At 29.5% G+C, this 21660-nt stretch overlaps 2 protein-coding genes across 2 annotated transcripts in view; both read right to left on the reverse strand.

Annotated features, from left to right (window-relative positions):
- The window catches only part of LOC109605562 (glutamate receptor ionotropic, NMDA 2B), a 139920-nt gene that overhangs the window by 89148 nt on the left and 29112 nt on the right, over positions 1-21660 (reverse strand). The window lies entirely within an intron of this gene.
- Positions 11452-12248, reverse strand: LOC109601300 (uncharacterized). The gene is made up of 3 exons (XM_020017524.2): positions 12164-12248; positions 11633-12060; positions 11452-11517 (listed from the first exon to the last, which is right to left on the reverse strand). Exons 2-3 carry the CDS (start codon positions 12033-12035, stop codon positions 11498-11500), a joined length of 423 nt encoding a protein of 140 aa, XP_019873083.1. The 5' UTR covers positions 12036-12060; positions 12164-12248; the 3' UTR covers positions 11452-11497.

Raw genomic sequence — 21660 nt, forward strand, 5'->3', positions numbered from 1 at the left:
TCGGATAGTGGGTAACCGAATGTCGAATCTCAATTTTGTTGAGTATATCCAGTTTGGACACGTGTGCAATTTTGTAATTGGAGAATTAGGTCGGAGTTTAATGACAGTCTGGCTACCGTATTTAAAATGTTACATCGCTTTGTTTTGTACTTCTCTAAACTTCACAAATAAAAGAGCAAATAAATGTTACATTACAAAAAAGTATGATCAAGAATTTATTTTATTTAAGTATTGTGCATTAAAATTTTAAAAATAAATATTAAACGTAATTAAAAATGTTAAAAACTACTAGCTTACTTGAGCATGAAATTTCATGGAAAAACATGTTTGTACATATTTCGTCTGTGTTACCCAATAACCCAACCACTGAAACTTGTCTTAGTTCTACAATAATGATCCCTTTTAAATAAAAACGGTTTAATTACTCTATTTCACTGACAGAACATCCCTTTCGGTTCTTCATATACTTTTTAGGTAACGCACAGTGCCCTCAATTTTGCAGCAACATGTTAGTATTAAGGCCTATTTAAAAAATAAATTTTGTTAATAATTATATTATCATTATGTTTTATCCCTAATTTCTGCGTATCTTACACATTCTTTGGGTGTTGGAAAATTTTACTTTTATTTCAACAAAAAGTTTTAAAAAATTATTGGGGAGTTTCCATCTCAAATGTGTGTTCTCCGCCCAGTTCGAACAGAATTGGCATGTAGTTTTATTGGGTCAAAAAAATCACAGAGCACATAAATTACCGTCGTTTCCTACACATTCATTCCGACCCTCCTTTGTTCAAAGCAGAAATGCTTAGAAATAAAACGGGTTAATGTAACTCCAAATGGTGATGGTTGTACATTGAATGTTTCGGGTGTTTTACTGTCACGAATGGACGTTAAGTTTGTTGTTTCGTTTATAACAATAGGTGTTATTAACTTATAAAATACTGTTAGTCGAAAAAAGAAGTCAGTCTGTGATGTAATTATTTTGAAAAGTATGAAGGGTAATAATCTTCATATTAATATGCGACAACAAACATTATTTATATAATTTAATTAAATGAAATTCATCCGAAACAACAGATGTGTGTGATTAGAACGTGTGATTCAAATTAACTCAACCAAATAACCTATTTAAAGGGGATGACAGAAAATTAGGATATTTTCCAAGTCGATTTGAATGTAAGGTGAGATAAATATTGACTCGAGTGAAGCTTTTGTGTAATCTCGTCGAATACGAGGATTTAATAAAATAAATGAGAAAATACGAAGCAGTAAATTGGGCACGTTAACATTAATTTCCTTATAAATATTTAGGAACATCTGATTTCTATTAACATTTTCATTATTTCCAAGAACGAATAACCATAACCATTCAAGCATTCCTGGTGGAAATGAAAATGTTCCATTGACTATGAATGAGTAATCTTACTAATATTAATATAACTGATTGGTTAACTTTTTATTTATTTTTTTTTTATTTTTTGCCTTTCGTATCACATATTTATAGTAAAGAATAAATATAGATTTATAAGAACATATTCAAGAATATGACATACCATCAATTAACACCACCTCTTGGAATATGGAGTTATTTTAATTTTAAGCACAAATAAAAGTTTTATGAATATTATCAAACTTTTTCATCTTCTTCTTTCTAGCAGATAATATTGTGGAATATGAATACGTATCTAAATATACTCAGTGACAACATCAAGAAGGGGTTGTTCAAATTTAATATTGTTCTGGTAAAACATAGATATTATAGCAAATAGGAGTAAACGATTAAAATGTGGTATAGGTTTTATCATGTAAACTTATTTTTTAGCATAATTCTTCTAGTTCTTTTAAAAAATTAGTGGTTATTTATGTTAAGTTGTTCCAATTTCTTTGTCACTGAGTATATTTAATTGATGTTGAATCTGCATCTATGTCAAAGAGAATATAAATATATGTTAATAGTAATAAAAAATTGCTGGCAAAACAATTAATAATAATTTCAGCAATATTTCATATATGCTTACATACTTCATAAAATTATTTAATAGCTTAGTCTCAGACAATCAGAAATAATAATTATAACTAATAAATATTTAGATAATTGTTGCATCAAGAAATCAATAAAAACAGTTTTAATCATCTTGGTTTAATTGACTCGGACTTAAACAAATGACTTACGGGTTCACCATGACGATGACATATAATATCATGTTATGTCAGTTTTGAAGAAACGGCAAAGATATTTAAGTTAAAATATGGAAATAATTAAACACGATTGTAAACTGACGACAAATCAAGAAGAATCTGTAATCAATAGATACATTCAATCCGGACTGTTTATATCCGCTAGAAGAAAATTCAGATTATCGATTACTATAAGCATAAATCACCCCTGCACACGTTTATATTTTAAGTCGAATTCTGCGATTGTCAGGGAGCAAAATAGACATTTGCTGTATTATTATAATAGGATACATCCACTTAGCATGTTCAGTTTCTGGTTGGAATGCTTTTTTACCTTCGGAGTCGCTAGTACAAGTATTTTACCACCGATATATGTTTATCTGCAGGCTTGGAATAACAAAGTTCTCATTTCATCTACATACATACTAGTACTTGCCACTTTGGCGCTACACGCAATAATGCATTGTTCCATAGGATACATCAAAAATGAAAGAGTTATATTAGACAAAAAAATGATTTGTCAGAAATATGTAAGGTCATACTTCATTACAGATCTATTGGCTTTACTACTTCTACTATTTGGAATTATGAATAGAGTTTTTCGATGGGTGTCAGTAATACAAGGGGGCCTTGCGGTAATTTATGGCAGTTTTATCACGTTTTTGCCGGCTCAGTTGGAGGCTGTAAAACTTTATTCTAATTTTATGAAATATGTAGGCAAATATGGAACTTTTTTCAGACTCTTTCGTATTATTTACATTGTGATGGTTTATTTAGTTTTATACTTAATAACATATTGGTATTTTATAATAGACCATGAGGCGTGGGACTTAATGAAACATAACTCAGGAGAGACTCATGCAGACACAGTTGCTGTACTTTTTATCGTTATACCACTACTTTTAGGAGCGAACAATTATGACCTTTCAAATATTCCTGTAACAAATGAAAGGCTTAGATTGTCCATGATTATCCTTTTAACCATAGCATCACTAATTGGTCAATTTCTTGTTTTCCTCATCGCTTTTCGCTGGTATCAAAATTATACTTCGGTGAGGAATCAAAAGATGGATTTTGAAAGGCAGTTTCAAGAATATATGACATACCACGAGCTATCACCATCTCTGAGAAACCGAATGATGAGTTATTTCAATTTTAAACACAGAGACAATTTTTATGACCATGGTGTTGTTATCAATGTGCTACCGACAAGTTTGCTTCATGAAATTAATCGTGATCTATGCGATAAAATATTAGGCAAAATAAATTTTTTTGCTCTGTTGCCGCCAAAGGCTCTAACAATTTTGGCAGGCTTCTTGGACCCGAAAGTTTTTCTACCAGGAGATCATATTGTAGAATACGGTGAAGTCGGTGCATCAATGTATTTAATACATATCGGATCTGTAGCTGTGTATGTCAAAGAGAACATTGAAGTTTGTCATTTAAACGAAGGAGATTATTTTGGAGAATTTGCATTAATTTTGGACATACCACGTACAGCAAGTGTTGTTGCTATAACCCATTGCAAAATATTGAGACTAGGTCGTGATCATTTTAATAAAGTTCTTAAGTATTATCCAGATGTTAAAAGGCAAATGGAGACTATACTGCAACGCAGACTTAATATTTTACAAAGAACTTATTAATATATATATATATATATATATATATATGTTAATATTTATGTTTTCACCTATTGTGTATTTATACATCAATAAATTTTTACAGCATAAAGATATATTTATTTAATCTCTGAATTTTAGAAGCTTCTTTATCATTATTATTACTAAACTGATGTAATATTTGATATGGTATTTTAAATGCCTTAGAATGCACGTACAAATAGGTATTCATTCATGATAATAAAGCTAATTAGAATTTAATAGATTAACTTCTCCAATTTTGAGTGTTGAGAACATAATAGATTAACTTCTCTGATTTTGAAGAAAATCGAACCCTATACTTTAGAAGCAGTAGATTTGAGAACATTTCGGAAACAGGTAACATGTGGCTAATGCAATTGTTTAGTTGGAAGCTTCCAGCTAATATCTTGAAAGTAGAAAGTTCATAGAGAAGAATGCCATTTGAACAGAATCTCTACGTTATATAGAAGCTGAGACACAAATTTTTGAAAATGACTAAAAAATTTACTTTTTTCAAATTTCAAAAAATTCTCTAATGGGCGGATTTGAAATCGGCCTCAAATTTTTAAGATCATCTTTATATCTGATGTACTTTCAAGGAAAAAATCGGCGTCAAAATCGGTTACATATACCCACACACTTTCGTTGAAAAGTAAAGCACTAAATTACTTATTATATAATGTCTCAAATTTTCAGGTCGAAGACTTTCTCGACTGAAAAGTTACCGCCTGGTTTGCGTTGTATATTTATTCAATAACTTTTTCTCTCTTACCCTCTATCCTTAATAAACAACTTTAATAAACTCTTTGAAATCAATTAATTTCAATAAGATTCGAATACTTTAGACTGTGTAAATAGAAGTAATTAATACAAACTCTTGACTTAATGTTTTTAAGAATTTTATCATTGTTTAGTTGTACTTAGAATTAATTTGCTAAAGTGCGGAAACTAATTTGATGTTTATTATTGTTTCAGCAACGTTTCTTATGATGTGAAAAAGTTTTCTTTGAGGCGGGAGATAATTCACTTGGGTGTTAAATAGTTTCGCATTTCGCAAAATTGAATAAAATTGTGAAACTTTTCTGCATCAGAACTCCTACGGTTGTTTGAAGAAACACGTCGAAGTGACTTTATCCATGCTAGTTACATTTACATCGCAACTTTTTCAAATCACAGACGTTGAAATCTCCATCAGACTCAGTTTCTCACTCAGTTCGTAAATTTCTTTGTCAATAAGCGAAAGATAAAAAGATATATAAAGTTTTACGAGGTTTCCGTTCATTTAGGTAAGTTATAAATATATGATCGTGGGAACTTTATTAAATATGATGAATGTGTTTTGGTTTATATATATATATACTCAATGACAAAGAAGTTGCAACACCAAAAAGGGAGTGATGCCATTGTATTGCCATAACATCACTGTTTTACCAAAAGAATATTAAGTTTGAACACTCCCTTCTTAGTGTTGAATTTTTTTATCATTTAGTATTTTTATCACATATTTTTATTTTAATAAATATCCATACATAGCTATAAAATGTTAAAACTTGGGAAGTACATATTGAGACAGATGAATCTGGTTTGACATTAATTACCTTTTTAAAGTATCCTAAACTGAATATCCATGTTATCGTAAAATCAATGAAGGCACACTGAAATGCAACTTTTCTACGTTAAATTAGAATTAATGATTGCATCGGTATTTCCATTGTATTCTATCAATGACATTTTGTTATTGATTGTAGCAAAACGCTTCGAAATTTTAATGCAGTCATTTTACAAGGCACAATCTGCTTTCGGTTACCTAAAAGCTTTTATTGAATAGCAATTAAGTTGAAAGATTTGATAATAAAACAAGTTTAAGGAAAGTATATTAATCAAGTTAAGTTTAACTGAATTAGACTTATTTATGATTTAAGAAACAGTTAAAAGGGTAAAGGATGGAAAGACCTCGTGAGACAACCGCATTTTTAAACATCCACTTAACATGCCTCTTCAAATTCAATATTTTCCCCTTCGCTGAACTTGTGTCAACAATGCTGACCCGAAATTTAACCCAAGGATCCCTTATAATGCTTTTACGTGTATTGATCACGTTTCACACGTACATAACCTAACCTAAAGGATCTTGAAATTTGGATATCAGTGCGTAGACATTTGAAGGTGTGAATTCAAAGAACATGTCGCGGGTTTGTCAGAAAGGATAAATTTTTATGAAATCATAAAATGAACCACTTAAATACCTTGAACAAAAATAATAAATAAAAAGAGTTAATAATGACTTAACTCCAATAACAAATAAAAATTTAATAAAGTATTTATTATCGTCATAAATTTAAACGATAAGAATTCATAGTTCATAAAACATATACTCAGATCTAAAATACTAATGAAATGCGAAATATATTAATTTTAATAAATATTATTAGATTAAATATATTAATATATATAAATATTAATTTAATCTTACAAATAATGTAAACAACTGTATGTACCTCTCCATTCTTATAAACTATGTAAATTCGCAAGCCTCACAAATTTATATTTTCTGATGGTAGAGCTTATTTTATCTCGTAATCTTTCAACTTGCGAAGCAAGTTTTGGAACTATGCTTTAATATAGGAAACTGATGATGAGGATTCAGGCCGCTAGTTTGTTTATTCTAAATACACAGATTATTGCCCTAAAGGTTGCTGGATAGGAGAGATACTGGCCTAATCCGCTAATGATATGGTGGAAGTTCCGGAGGAATGAACATTGTATAGGTGTAAGATTTATAAGACAACTAAAATAAATTTTGCCAGATTTAAACTCTAAACAACAGCTAAAAACAGCTTTTATTATAAGACATTACGCAACGTAAATTTAATTAAGAATTGTAATGGAAAATCATTTGGGATTCGTAATATTAATAAAAACTGTTAAATTAAATCAATTAGATATCATTTAATATCCTTTTAATAAATCCCACATTAGTGATGGCTGTTAATACATTGACTAAATTCAATAGATCCTGTTAAAGCTCTAGCCTTTGTCCTTCTGTCATCAATCTGCGGCGTTTTTCTTTGTGTCCGTCTTTTTACATCCTCTATCAGCTTCACTTGACAAACGGGTGACAAATACCCTTCTATATCAAGCGCGAGGTCACTGAGTCAAACAATAGGAATGAAGCCCCACGGTTCATTAACTATAACTTTGTAGAGCCGCAAGAACTTCATTAAAGTGTATATTGACAGATCACACAATTAATTGTGTACGATGTTTATATACGGAATTGCTGAAATATTGAGACGATTAATCTTAGTTTTGATTAAATTTTCACTGCCGTCAGTGCGAACGCTTCAATCAGCGTTATTTACCGAACAGAACTCGACAGACAGGAGATCAAAGGGCACATAACGCGAAATCGGTACAAGACGGGACCGAAGAAGCTTAAAGCATAAATGGCGCTTTCACTTTCAACATGTTGTGGTCAGAAGCGGTATGTAATGGTCCGAGATAAAAAGGACATTCAAAGGAGATTTCGAAAGGGTCGCGGGTATCATTAAAGAAGTAAAAAAATATGTGAGGTTCAAAAATATAGTCGGATCACTGGATCTTTATGGCGGCGGATGGTAACCGGTAAAATCAAGGAATAAAATTCTACAATTTTTTTAATTTTAAACGAAAAATAAATATTAATGGTAAAATATGATAATGGTAATATGATAACTAAATTAAAATATAATATATATCAAAATGTTAACTATAAATTTGCCTTTAGCGTTTATATTGATAATTAATTAAAAAATATTTGTTATTAATAATTTCAATTATATGATTTTTAATATACATACTTTTTAGGTCTGTTAATGTGCTGATTCATAAACGGAAATTTATAATAAATAAAATTATCATTTCAGTCATTTATTATTGTAGTTTTTAGTTTAATTTAATAAGTCGACGAAAATAAAAAATCTATAAAAGACTTTCAAACGACTTTCAAAGAAGTTATGGCTACAGGAGTGTCCCTTCAAGATTGTACACTTTACTGAAGATACACCTATTAGACCAATCGTCAATACATTGCCAATCTTACCTAACCTTCATAAACGTTTCCCAGCAGATACTTTAAGACCTATCACAGGAAAATCTAATTCATTTATATTCAATTAAATAGATTTTATCAGTGGCAGCTACTCAAATGAGGCAGATGAGGCAGTGCCTTATCTACGCTATAAAAATGATTTTACTGACAACGTTAATATTAAAAAAATAATTTCTTATATTTTTATTCTTTAAAATAGAATATATCTTAATATTTCAACAAAAGTAGAAGGGTAAAACCGATAAATAAACAAACAATAACAGTTTTACATTAAATTTCAATAAATATTTTGTGTGCAAGTTCTTCAGAGGTACTTTTTAAATGGGCCAATACTGGGGCTATGGTAGGGGAGCTGAGGCGTGCCTCTAGCCAATGAAATACCTTCAAATACCTACACAAACGATGTTCATTGTCGATATTTCAGCTTAAAAATTACTTGATCGTATGAAACGAATAGATTATTTTGCTGGCCGATATTTATTTTTAAAGGGTAGTGAAGATATTGGGTATAAAAAGGACTTTTTGTGATTTCAAAAATCTATTTTGCGTACAACATTTACAAAAGCATTGATTAATTATGCGTAAATAAAAATAAAATATTGTTTATTTTTTTCTTTTTTATACAAGTAATAATACACTCAAACCTCACGAACCGTCCCTGGATTTTACAAAATCTAAAGTTAATTGATCTGGACTTAATGGTGAGTTTCGACGTGAAATCCTTATTTACATCTGTTCCGCTAGAAGACTCTATTAATATTATATAGATTACCTTGTGGAAATTGTCACAAAGCCTACCTACTATGGTGAATATTAGATTAAAGGATCACGAGTGGGGAAACATTTAAAACAGATTACACAAGTGGCATTGACAGAACACGGTACATAACATTGACTTCCCGAAAGCAAAATGCTTGGAAGTCTTTTAACAATATCTACATAAGATTGTGGGAAGAAGACAACGATCAACCCTATTTATATCTGCCTCCTAAACAATACAACAGGTGATTAACTAGTATTTGACGTTCTCTTAATGACAGATTAACTACTCACAGTTAATTTATAACATCAAAATACAAACCTACAGTGTATTCATGTAAGGTATGGAGTAAAGTTTATTCACGCAGAGTACACATAAATATCGATAGGGTCATAATTAAAACTAAATATATCCAAATAATATTTTTAAACAAATAAACATTATAATTTGTATTATTTACTGCAATTTTAAATAAATATTAATAAATTAAATAAATATGTAACCGGAATAGGCTTAATATTACCTTAGCAAAATTGTATGAACTGAGTCAACCCTTCCTGACCAATAAGACACATTAGTTATCTGTTACCTAGTTTGAATGGAGTATAGGCTTGGAAAAATGGTCCCATAAATTTAATAGTTCAAATAATAATGGTTGCGAAAGGTTAACTCTTGTTTCTTTTATTAATAATTGTTATTTTTAAAATTAATAATTAAAATAATATAATAATTATATTAAATATGTGTATATTACATTTTTTTATTTAAATATTATAAATATATGGGTAATAATTAATTATAATAATTATTTATAAAGCTACCTAAAATGAATTTTCAAATAAACTACAATGTTATTTGGTGAATTAAATAAAATCAATTGTTTCACGATGTTAGTACATTTATTTTTTAACATAAATTGTTAATTATTTAACAGTCATTATAAATTATTTGTAAATAGCGTCACAGCCGCAAGTATTGATCCGTTTACATTTTATTGCATTCGACAGCAGTGTTAAACACCCACCAAAGCATAGTTAATTTAAAAATTATCGAATCCGAAATCGAAATCTCGTGATAATAAATTTTTTCGATTAAAATGGAACAGGTTCAACCGGCAGGCCCTTCACACCAATTTAAAGGTTCGTTGATTCGGATAAATGTTTAATTTGGTCAGGCGCGACCAACAGCAGTTACCCAGCTTGCTTTCATCGGATACTCCACGAAGTCCCTCGGGACAATTGTAAATTATGAATTAGGGACCCACCGGGGTATTGGAAATTGTGAAGTCATGTTACAGAGAGTGTACTTTATGAAGTGTACAATGTTCTCACTAACAAAGCTTCATTATTAATTTTATAATATCGATGTCGACTTGTTTTGTTTTGCAATAAATTTCATGTGCATCAATGCACCTCTAAGTTAATAATAACATGACTTTTTAATTAGTTTTTTAATAGTATAGTATAATGTGTATTGAAATATTATAAATAAAAATACTAGTGTTATTATTAAAAAAATAATGTGAAAGTATGTATCAAATTTAACAATAAAACAAATTTACTACAAATTCTAAATGAACACCTCACAAGAATTCACGTATTATCACAGATGATCAATTATCAAATAATCAATTAAAAAAAAAATAAACCAAAACTATAAAAACGATGACGATTTTGTGTTTATGTTCCTAAACTCCAAGGAGAGAAATGTTTGAGATCCATTAAGAGGGATCCATGGAATCTTTTTTATTTTATTTTACGAAATGTTCTTTTTACTACAAATGTTGACTTTCTTTTATTTACATTATCCATAGAATGTAAACAAGGTTATGAATGTGTTTTTTCTGTTTATGAACACACGAGTTAAAAATTATCATTATCGTGATATTTAAGACAATTTTAAAAAATTGACAGTTACATTTAAAAATATTGCGCCTGTTTTGGACATTTAAAAGTTTTATATTTGTCTCACCAAGAGGAAGAACCAAACTCATTATTAACTGAATTATTTAAAAAATTCTAAAATCTTTAATATTTTGTTTCCAAATTTTAATCGTTGTTAAAACATCTATGTGTTTTTTTTAATTGTGTGATTTGTTCGAATTATAACTTAGCTTAATAATAGTAAATATTATTTATTATTTATTAATAATTATTATTTATTTATTATTAATTATTTTAATTAATGTAAATTATTATTTCAAATTATAATTAAAATAGTACATGAATGGTAATATTCATTAATATTAATTAAATTATGTTTTCTATTTAATATTAGCATCAGGTTAAACAGAGATTTCAGAATCACAAAGGTAGTTTACCATCAAGTTGGTTGATGTAACACGATGTTTAACATGACGTTAGTGTCAAAATATGTTTCACGAAGCTCTGACACACTATTAAACCGGTGTCGACATGATATTAACTAGTCACTGTTTAAAAAGATATTTTTATTTGACTTATTACTGTTTCCATTATAATTTTACAGCATGTTTTAACAACTATTGGTTTCCCGTCTAATTGTGGATGAATTACTTGGGAAAGTCCATATTATTTGAGACAGAAGAGGTTCATTTAGTTTTGTTAATGAATACCTTTTTAAAATATAATTTCAAATGCCTTTATATTGATTTATATACAATACTTTACAATTCATTCACATCTTCATTTTTCAAATGTAAAGTAAATTTCATAATAAATAAAACTAAAGAAGATAATAATTTAACTTAAATTTTTATTGACATTAAAATTTTTATTAAAGTAAACAAAACATAACCACTATTATATAAATTTATAAAATATAATTTAATTACAAGTTTAATACGTCTTAAGGAGTTGCCTCTGAATCTGAAATTTTAAAAACACTCGTGCAAATTATGGCAATAAAAATTAAAACTCACAGCTTTGAACAAGTTATTTTTTGTTCTTTGTGCCTTCATTTAAAAACATGTATCAAACTCACCAGAAAAGTTTTGTCCGATTATGGTTGGATCAAAGGTTGCAACATATGTGTAAACACGTCCTGTATAGCCACGTTTTTTCATAAAAGCGTCAACTGCAGACTGATTTAAAAGTAAATCGGCCTCCAGTTTACCGCACACAGTATCACGTAGACGTTTATTTGTAACTGGAACCAACATGTGTCTATTCCCGTCCTTATAAACATTCATCACAACCTTATCAGATTCACCGGACGACAGGAGTATCGCACATGGAACGTTTTCATTGGTTGGGGGCGCACGCATTAATCGCAATGGATTCACGAAAATTGCTTCGTGGCTAAATGCCTGATGGTCACGGCGTGCCTCCAAAGTCAGAAATTTGTGATCGCAGAAAATGCAAGAGAATTTCGTTCCTTCAGCCATCACTTTTCAATGTGACTTATCACTCCTGACAAAAATAAATAAATCATTCATGGCTGATTTACAAATATCTTTTTTTAAGCTTATTAAATGGGTCATTTTCATTAATTAATTAATTTATTATAACTTACTTTTTAAGAAGTACGAAGCACGATATTTAGATGTTAAAAACCTTTCTCGCGATATAGAAAATTAAGTGGTACCAACTGAACAAATTTACATCTTATCATGGGGGGGGGGTCAAGTGAATAGGACCAATTGGAAATAGCCGAATGTTCCCGAAGTTACATTCGTTTTCTAAAATTAATATGTCGTTTATAATATTGGTATTACAGTTGGTAATGGTTATTTAACTAGATCTGTTTGTGTATTTTTTGACCAATTGCAGCGCAGTATTTTAAATATTGAGCGTTTGTTTTCTGTCCAAAGATACAGGAGGATGGAATAGAGCTAACGGTTTGAATTTTTAGTTTTAGGTAAGTTATTTCTTATAATTCTTTAATTCGTTTTTAGTAAAATCGCAGTTGTATTTTGTGCTTTATAATTCAATAATTTTGTTCATAATATGTTTATTTTAATTTACAATCACTTTAGAAATAAAACCTCAATTTTGAAAAAGATTATTTATATATTAATGCTTTATCATAACTGTTGAGTAAATTAACTTATTACATGTATGTTATTAAAAGAACATTTTAGTTGCCAATTAGATACAAACCATAACATTTGATCAATAAGAGTAAGGTTTAGTTTTATTAGACTAAATAATAATTTTTCTGTTATTTTATTTTATAATTTTATAAAATTCAACCAAGAGTTCTCAGCCTCAACCTCTATCAGTTTATTGTATCAAAATTGGTACCTTTCCTTCATGTTTTAATACATATTATAGTGATGTTCACAATTCTAATTTTTAAAATATTTTTTTAAATATTCTAAATTTAATTTAGTATGGAGTTCAATTTATAATATTAATCCTTCTATCAAAACATTTAATGTCTGTGAAGACCTTTTTCTCAATTAAATTTCTCCATAACAAAAAAAAATCATAATCTTAAACCAAAACACAATAATCCCTCTTCTAATAATTCCACTGTTTAAGATTATGGCAGTAGATTAAATTTTGTAGTCTTTCCCCTACCTCTGAATCGAGTGCGTCTATTTCTAATCAGAAATTTATAATTCACACAAATATTTTGTTGAAAAGTTTGAATTCCCTTCTACAAGAGTAGAGTAATCACTCTAATAATTCCAGTGGTTCAGTTAATGATTATTACAGTCATTGAGTTAATTTACATTATGATCTTACTTTCCAAAGTAGTTTAAATTCTTCTAATAATAACAATGGGTTAAATTTTGTTATATTTGTATTTGTATTTATTTTGTTGTATTTGTATTTATTTATTTTTGTTTTATATAGTTCTTAAGATAATATATTTAGTTATAATGTACAATAAATAATTTATAATAAAAATGTTTTAATACACCTAGTAATTATACAAATTAATTTGAATTTGAAATTATTTCCACAATTTTTGTCAAACGTCAAATACTGTAAAGCTGACATCTATTAAATAATTTAAATACTACAAATCAATTTATCGTCCAGGATGTTCCTTATTTTTAGTTGGAGGTTGGTACGTCTTGGGTGTTCTGTGCACCTTATCATACAGTTACTAAATAGGGTATTTTCGAAACTATTTTTTCTCCCACTGTGCGAAATAGTCAGATAATATATTAAACAACATTATCTTAGTTTGAATAATAACGAATCAGAAACAAAATAATTATTATATTAATCTTATGGCGATGCTTTTAAATTTAATTTCTCGTTTTCCACAATAACGTGAGATCTCGCTAATCTTTCAGTACCTAAGAATGTTAACAACCCCAAGGTCAAGTCCAATTTTGTGCAAATACATATGTGACTTTACCAAAGACATAAATAAATAATGAATTTATTTATATAAAAAAATATATATCACAGTATTTTCCCTTGGAAGTTTCTCCCATCTTTCTGGCAAAAACAGAAACCCCATTTTTTTAGGGATGAAATCAGACAGAGACGCATTTTTCAACTTTTGCGTAACTCCCGAAGTTTGTATCATCTAATATGCTGTATTGAGCGGAAAAGGTGGAAATCAAATAAAGCAAGGTCGGAATAATACGCCGGGTCAGGTAAAAGTTCCCATTCAACCTCCTACACATTTTACTTTACAACCAAAACAATGTGGGGATGGACGAGCGGGATTTATGATTTGATGTGAATGATGAGCGTTTTCTTATCAAATTCTTGTTCAAAGGCTGTAATTGTCCATTATAAAGTTATTTTTCTCAGAATTTTATTGAATTTTAGTTCAATAAAATCTGTAATTCGCCATCTTCAAATATTTCTTGGTATTTGGTCAGCCAATTTTTTAAAATCATTTGAATTGAGTATTAAATTATGAGAATATACTTTGTTTCTCCCCATTTTAGTGTTTATTATTGCCTAATGCAAAACACAGTTATTATTTATTGGCCAAAAAATAAAACTTACTTTACCACCTAATATTTCCTGGTGGAGGAACGTTATTGGTTGTGACCATGTAAAACAAAACATTTTTATATTAACTTACATGTATTTGTATATAAATATAAAGAAACATTGCCATATTCTTGAAAGAAACCATGAATCAAGTAGTATTTATAATTTCACACGTAGAGTTCGTAGTTAAAATGCTTTCAGGATCCGTTTCGGGCAATAAAAGGGCCCCATTACGCTCATCCGTGGTCGGATGCCGGATATCCGTTGCATCTTGCTCTTAACATATTGGATTTGTCCGTATTTATATACAAATGCCGCGAAGTGGGCCTCTTTTATAGCGCCGTATATCTCAAAAGGTAAATGCATCGGTAAAACGAGGCGAAACACAGGCGAGACGGTTTTATACATCAGAAGGACCGTTAAATTTGCTAGGGTTTTTTTTGCAATAAAAGTTTAGTGTGCTGCATGGTTATTCGATAGGGATGATTCTGGTTAGCGTGGTCGTTTATTCCAAAAACAAAAAGATCTAAATTTTGGCAAAGTATATTGTAACTCTTTACATGTTTCATATTCAAACATAAAAACATATTGATGATTTATTGAAGATTTATTTTTATACAAGCACACTGCGTGCCTTTTGAAGTTTTAATAAACAATGTAATTTCCTGCATTAATTAATCAAAATTTTATCAACAACACAATTTTTAAACCAATAATATACTAATGTCTCAAAATTTAAGAAGACAAAATAAATAAAAATCCTTGACATACACAAAATTGGTGAATGATTAAATTCTGGTGCAAAATTTTAGGTAAACAATAATAATTGATGAGAGTTTTTCAGTTTAACATGAGCAATTCCGTATGTATCTAAACAAATTCCTCCCCAAACTGTTATAGAAATACCTCCAAAAGCAACAGTTGAATGTGTTAATATTTCCCGCCTCATCTACGAGGGATATAATGGCTGTAAAACCATCTTCATGCAACCTTTTTATAATGGTAAACAGACTTGTTCCAAAGTCTGCAACGAAGTCTGGATTTAGAGAATTGGCAATTTCGTCTAACAGACATAATCAGAAAACGGTCCTGTCGTAGCTCGTTATCGACCATCACCATGTCGTATATAGGCATTATTTGATTGCCACAATAAAACAAATTGAAAATATTTTTAAAGCTAGGAAATTCAAAGTAACCACTTCAAAAGTGGAATGCAGTGTATTTTGATGAGGAGCGGTTGCATCAGTTAATATTATTTAAATAATATTTACCATTTGTTTGTGTTTCTGTTTATATTCACATAACTTATGTATCAACGTTGTGTGTTCTCCTTCAAAATGGCATCGAATTTACTGAAGCTTGAACTGCATTTGATGTATTTGAACATACAGTACACATTTGTGTAAAGTATATACATACACTTCCTCATTTAATTGACACTGATTAAACATTAGAAATTTGGGGGCTACCTTGTAGTAGGTGGCTCTTGAATAATAAATATTTGTTTTAACAGTTAATTTGTACTTTACTGCTGTAGAAGCCCTAAAACTGAAGTGCAACTTTATAGCTTGATATGAACCTTCTTTTTCGCAACAAGTTTCATCAGTGCATGCTTTTTTCTAAAACGTCCATTGACATAAGCCCTCGCGTCTCATTAATTAATCATAATTAATAATCCATTAGATGTGGCGTTGTGACGTATGAAACAGTAGAGGCCCAAGTGGCCCCGGGGCTTTCTCACAATAAGCGAGGCCTTTTAGTACAGTCGGATTTTAAAGGACCTCCTCTTGCGCTTTCGACAAACATCACGCTGTGTCCCGGAGGGATAATTTGGCTGCCTCGCACGTACCGGATATGTGCAGGGTTTCTGCCTGTTTTTATCGTTATTTATATTGTTTTTCTTATAGCGATTTATGTTATTCAGCGGACTGGTTCTCCTAACTGGGCAACGAGCGTTGTTTCATCGTTTTGGCAAAAATTTGGGCCACAAGGTTTATAGTACGAGGTCACGTGCGTCGTCCCGTAAATCCAGGGTATTAATTTTTAGGCGGACATCGCTGTTTTTTAATGTGTTGGTATTATTTTATAATCATGGATGTCTAACATGTTTTTAAACGCACCCATTTTTTCCTTTTATTTTTAAAATTAAAATCAATTTTTGGTAAAACATTTATTAAATTTAATTAGTGTGAAAATCGCCAACACCACAACAATCTCCCAAACTTATTCTGTCGAAACCAGCACTAAATTTGTCCAGCCCATTCCATGGCCATTACTTATATTGTCCCCTGGGTTTCCTGGCTTTGTCTCAGTCCCAACTAACAAAGAGTACTTAACCTGAATTCATAGCGGTGCGTATCTCAAATTAAACGCAGTCAAATTTATGCTGTCAAGATTTCACGCACAGATAATTGTCAAACAGACGCTTTGTGGATCATCACAGGGTTCATTGGTTTTCCTCCAGCACTTGGATGTAAGTCAAAGACACGATTAGACAAGCTTTCTGTATAGATTATACGATGATGTTGTTCAAGAATATGATTAACTCAATTATGCTTAAAATAGGACAAATCTAAGGTAGTTCGGGAGGAAATTGAAACATTAATGAGACCCGTTAAATTTTCGAATTATAATTTCATATCATCGATTGTTTTGTGCTTTATTATTACTAATTTTTTAGACTTGTTTAAGTGTAATGTTACAATTACTAGGTATTACACTCTTCAATTACATTATGTTAAAATATCTATTTGTTTTTCTTTAGTACAATAGTTCAGTAGTATTTAAAACAATAATTAACATATGTTCATTAAAATCCTGCAATACGTCGTTTTAATTTTTTCTCCGTTTATTTAATTTACTAGTTCAAAATTTCGTTTTACCATTATTCATACATGGTAGTTGTATTAAAAGAGAATTCAGTAATACATATGTACTGTTGTCCAGCCCTAGATTAATTTGCAGCTATTATGCCCTGACGTGTTATGTTGTTCGGCGGTAGTTAATTATAAAATATACTACATTTGGATTTAGCAGATATATTACACCCAATTAGTAATTATTAACTTTGGGTTTTAATAATTTATATTTGAATACGAAGTTAGTAATTTATGTTTCATATTAATTAATTTCTGCCGAGCCATTCAAATATTTATTACATATTAAAGAAGTTTTCAGTTCCAAAACTTATGCAATGTATCTTCAGTAAACACAACTTTATTAATATTTGTTTAGATGCCTTAACAACTGTAAAATGAGTTAAATTGATTAAATGAGTGCTTTGCAATTTTACTTCTGCTTTCACGCGAATAAAACGTAATGCAAATCTTCATAAGAATTACGCCTTTCACATAGTTGATAGGTGTTGAAAGAAGTGAGATAATTTAATGCTTTTGAGTCTGGCTGTCGGCCAATTCAACAATGTTCTTGACATTATAATGCAACATAATCATATTTATTATCACTTCACATGAAATGATCGTATTTGTTCACGTTTCCTTAAAATTGTTTTCAATAAAAATGCTACACTTGATTAAATTTAAGTTCAAAAGTGTTTGATTATATATGTAGGTAGTAATTATTTTATTAATTTTTATTAAATTCGACACAAAAAAATATAGACAAAGAGATTTTAAGTTTTTAAAGAAGTGAACAGAATGTGCTTTCAATTTATTATTAATTGCAATAGTATTTGCACTGGTTTTGGTCAAAATTTATTCGCATAACTATGCTCAGACGTAAATTAACTCCAGATGAGAGCAGCTGGAATGTTGGAATCTGGTGTAAACCAGATCGAAATAGCAAGTAGACCTAATGTTGCACAAAGTGACATTTGTCACTTGCGTATTCGTTTTCATCAAACTGGTTCTTCTTCAGAAAGACAAATTAACTCTTAATTTTTAAAAGGTGTGTTAGACATATTAGATTGAAATAACATTATATTCGAGGAAAGCTGGAAAAAGTTAAATTTACTCCAACTTAAGCCAAACTTCATTAAAACTTAGTAATTTGAAGTCTTGCTTTAATTACTTGGTTATTTAAAACCTGAAGTTTTGATGGTTAAAATATAAAAAATAGACAAATATTGACTCTTTATGTCAAAGGTTGAAACCACCTTTTGGAACTCGTTAAATAAAATAAAAATTGTTTTAGACTTTTAATTGGAAATACATTTTAGTCGTACATGAAGTTTTCTACTGTATAAAGTTATCTTATAAACGTTAACTAAGTGACGTTCCTAGATTATTTCGTCAAAACTAATCGAATTGGGACATAGAAACTTGTAACATAAGTTGCAAATTAAATTACCAGAGACAAAAGTAAAACTAAATAGATTTTAGCAACTTGTAACAGCACAAGACATCACTTATAATAAATTTCATCATTGTCGAGTTGTTTTAGTTCGTCTTAAAGCATAATGTAATTTCTAACATAAGAATTACTTCTGCCACATCCCGAGGCAACACCCGAAAGCATTCAGATAAGCAAATGTGTTTGTGCTTGGCTTTCGGCCAATTCAATCGACGGTAATGCTCAACGTGGGTATCTTATTATTTCAAGTGTAATCTCAGTTATTTGTGTGAATTTAACGTAGGTCATGATTTTATACAACTATATTGTGTTATAAACTTGTATTGTTTATTATTTTGTTTCACAAAAAGCGATGTCCAATTCTTGAGTGTGACTGTGGGCAAATGAAATTAATAACAGGTTGATTTTACACAAATTGTGTAGATGATGAAATTTAGATATTTATAATAGTTTGTAAACTTTCCACAATTTCAAACCGGCCAATAATTTAGGTAACTTTATATAGTAATTAACAACATGATTAATTTAGTAATAAAGTTATCTTACAGCTTGCTCATTTTTGCTAATTTAACTAAATTTGTTCGTAATTGGGTAGACAAAATAAATCACGGGGGAAAGTTTAAGGCAGGCTAATTATGATTTTATTTTATGTATCCAAACGTGTCAGGTGTTTTACTACAAACTAAATTCAATTTTCCTATTTTTAAAAATTGTCTTAAATATATTCCCAAAATAATAATAATAATTTGAAATATGTTATTAAGATCAAAAAACAAATTATCATTTATTTTCAAAAATTCCATTAAATCTAGATACGAGACTAAACACTGTTATGATATAAATGTCGCGACGGTTCAACAGGTGAATTTCCTCCCATTTATTTTCCAATCCCTGGAGGGCGCTACTGACACCTGCCTGTACGGGCTGCGGCTAGGTCCATTTTGCTATTTAATATTTAAATTGAACACCAAATAACCATTATGGAGACGTATTTACTTCTCTATTGATTTTATACAGGTTTACGTCAGACATATATAAATATAGTCCTGTCGATTACTTTAGTTTAATATGCGGGGTTGATCCTATTTCTGTAAAATATCTCTCATATAACGTTGATTAGTTGTTGAAACACGACCATCACCAATTTACAATTGATGAGATTATGGATAGACTTTGACAGTGCTGTAGCAGCTGTAGAAAGGACAAAGGGTTTCTGATTAATGGAGGTCCCGACGTGGAAATGTTATAATTCGTTTTTTACTCACATTTACCCTATATTTAGGCAAATAAATAATAGATATTACTTTTAAATCATATTAATAAAATTGCCAGTGAATAAATAATGAACATTCCAGCGTGAGGATGGTAATTAAAATGATAATTACCCATTTATTTCCAAGTAAGTTAGTGATCTAGTAACCAATTCAATTATTCTGAATCAATGTTTATTGTTTATTTTTTTCTAGTCTTTCAATTTTACTATGAAAGTAGGAAACCGATATTATGTACCCATTGTAAATGGTTTAAAATTAAATTTAGTTTTTGTGGATGTCTAATGGGGGAAAATAATAAAAATCTACTTTTGTTGTGCTTTAAAAAGAAAAATGCGAGAAAGAATATATTGCTAAAAAGATGCGAAGAATTTTGTTATATTTTTAGTACCAATGCAGTGTAATTGATTTGGTTATGTTCATCAGTATGTACTTAAAAAAATAAACAATACAATAAGTCAATAAATAAACTTTGGTTTAAAATTCTGTACATACACATTCATTTCGGTTTATATGTAATGTATGTTTATGGTTATGATTAATAAATTCATAATTACGTATATGATTAAAAAAAATCCGTTTACACCGTCATAAATAAATAAAATACAACCTTTTTTATACCAGTTATGAACATTTGAAAAATTGATTTAGCTTTTGATATTTCTCTTTGACGAAAATATTCGTGAAATGTTTTCCACATAAATAAATTTAACAATTTTCAAAATACAAATAACAAATGACAAATATTTAGTTTTGTTTTAATTTAAAAAAAAGCTCTACCTAATTCGATGTTATATCCAATCGTTTATTTTAGTTTTACCACAATACAAATGTAAAAATATTTATCGCCCACAAAACTGACTGTTTAAAATTTGAAAAATAAAAATCTTTTTTTAATCGATGATTCGAATAGGACTAAAATAAATTTTGTGTTTTAGATATGTTGAACATGCAAAATGTAGGGTGTCCTAAAATTGTTGTGTCACAGAACTACAGTGTATTGTAGATGTCAAAATAAGTTGATTAGATCAATTTATATAAGTACCATAATGTACCATTTGTCTCTGAAAAGTTCCAAGTTTCAGTAATCAAAGAAACCCAAAAAAAGTCTGTAAGTTATTTTGTGTGTTAGATAAACGTAAAAAACTAACAGTAAAACTAACACTGTTATTACCTCATTTACTTCGGAATTGTTGTAGTTCGTAGTGTTTATAAAAGTTTTCAAGAGAGGACTTTTTGTGTGGCTTACCTTAATCGGATAAAAATTCATCAGCAATCATCCACCTTGAACTCATGCTGTCCCTTAGGGCCAATATTCTAAGACTACGGACTCATGGCTCTGTGGTAGCTCTGGGACTAGTATTATTAGTATAAATTACTAAATAAAATGAATTGCGACAAAAATAAAGTACATACTTGTTTGGTTCTTCTTCAGAAAGACAAATTAACTCTTAATTTTTAAAAGGTGTGTTAGACATATTAGATTGAAATAACATTATATTCGAGGAAAGCTGGAAAA

The sequence above is a fragment of the Aethina tumida genome, chromosome 2 (assembly GCF_024364675.1).
Source record: "Aethina tumida isolate Nest 87 chromosome 2, icAetTumi1.1, whole genome shotgun sequence".
Taxonomy (NCBI): Eukaryota; Metazoa; Arthropoda; class Insecta; order Coleoptera; family Nitidulidae; genus Aethina; species Aethina tumida.

Coding starts and splice junctions, on each gene's coding strand:
- LOC109601300 (XM_020017524.2), bottom strand. CDS start 12,035: ATGGCTGAAGGAACGAAATTCTCTTGCATTTTCTGCGATCACAAATTT. Junction 11,518..11,632: donor AATCGGACAAAACTTTTCTG/GTGAGTTTGATA, acceptor TTAAAATTTCAG/ATTCAGAGGCAACTCCTTAA.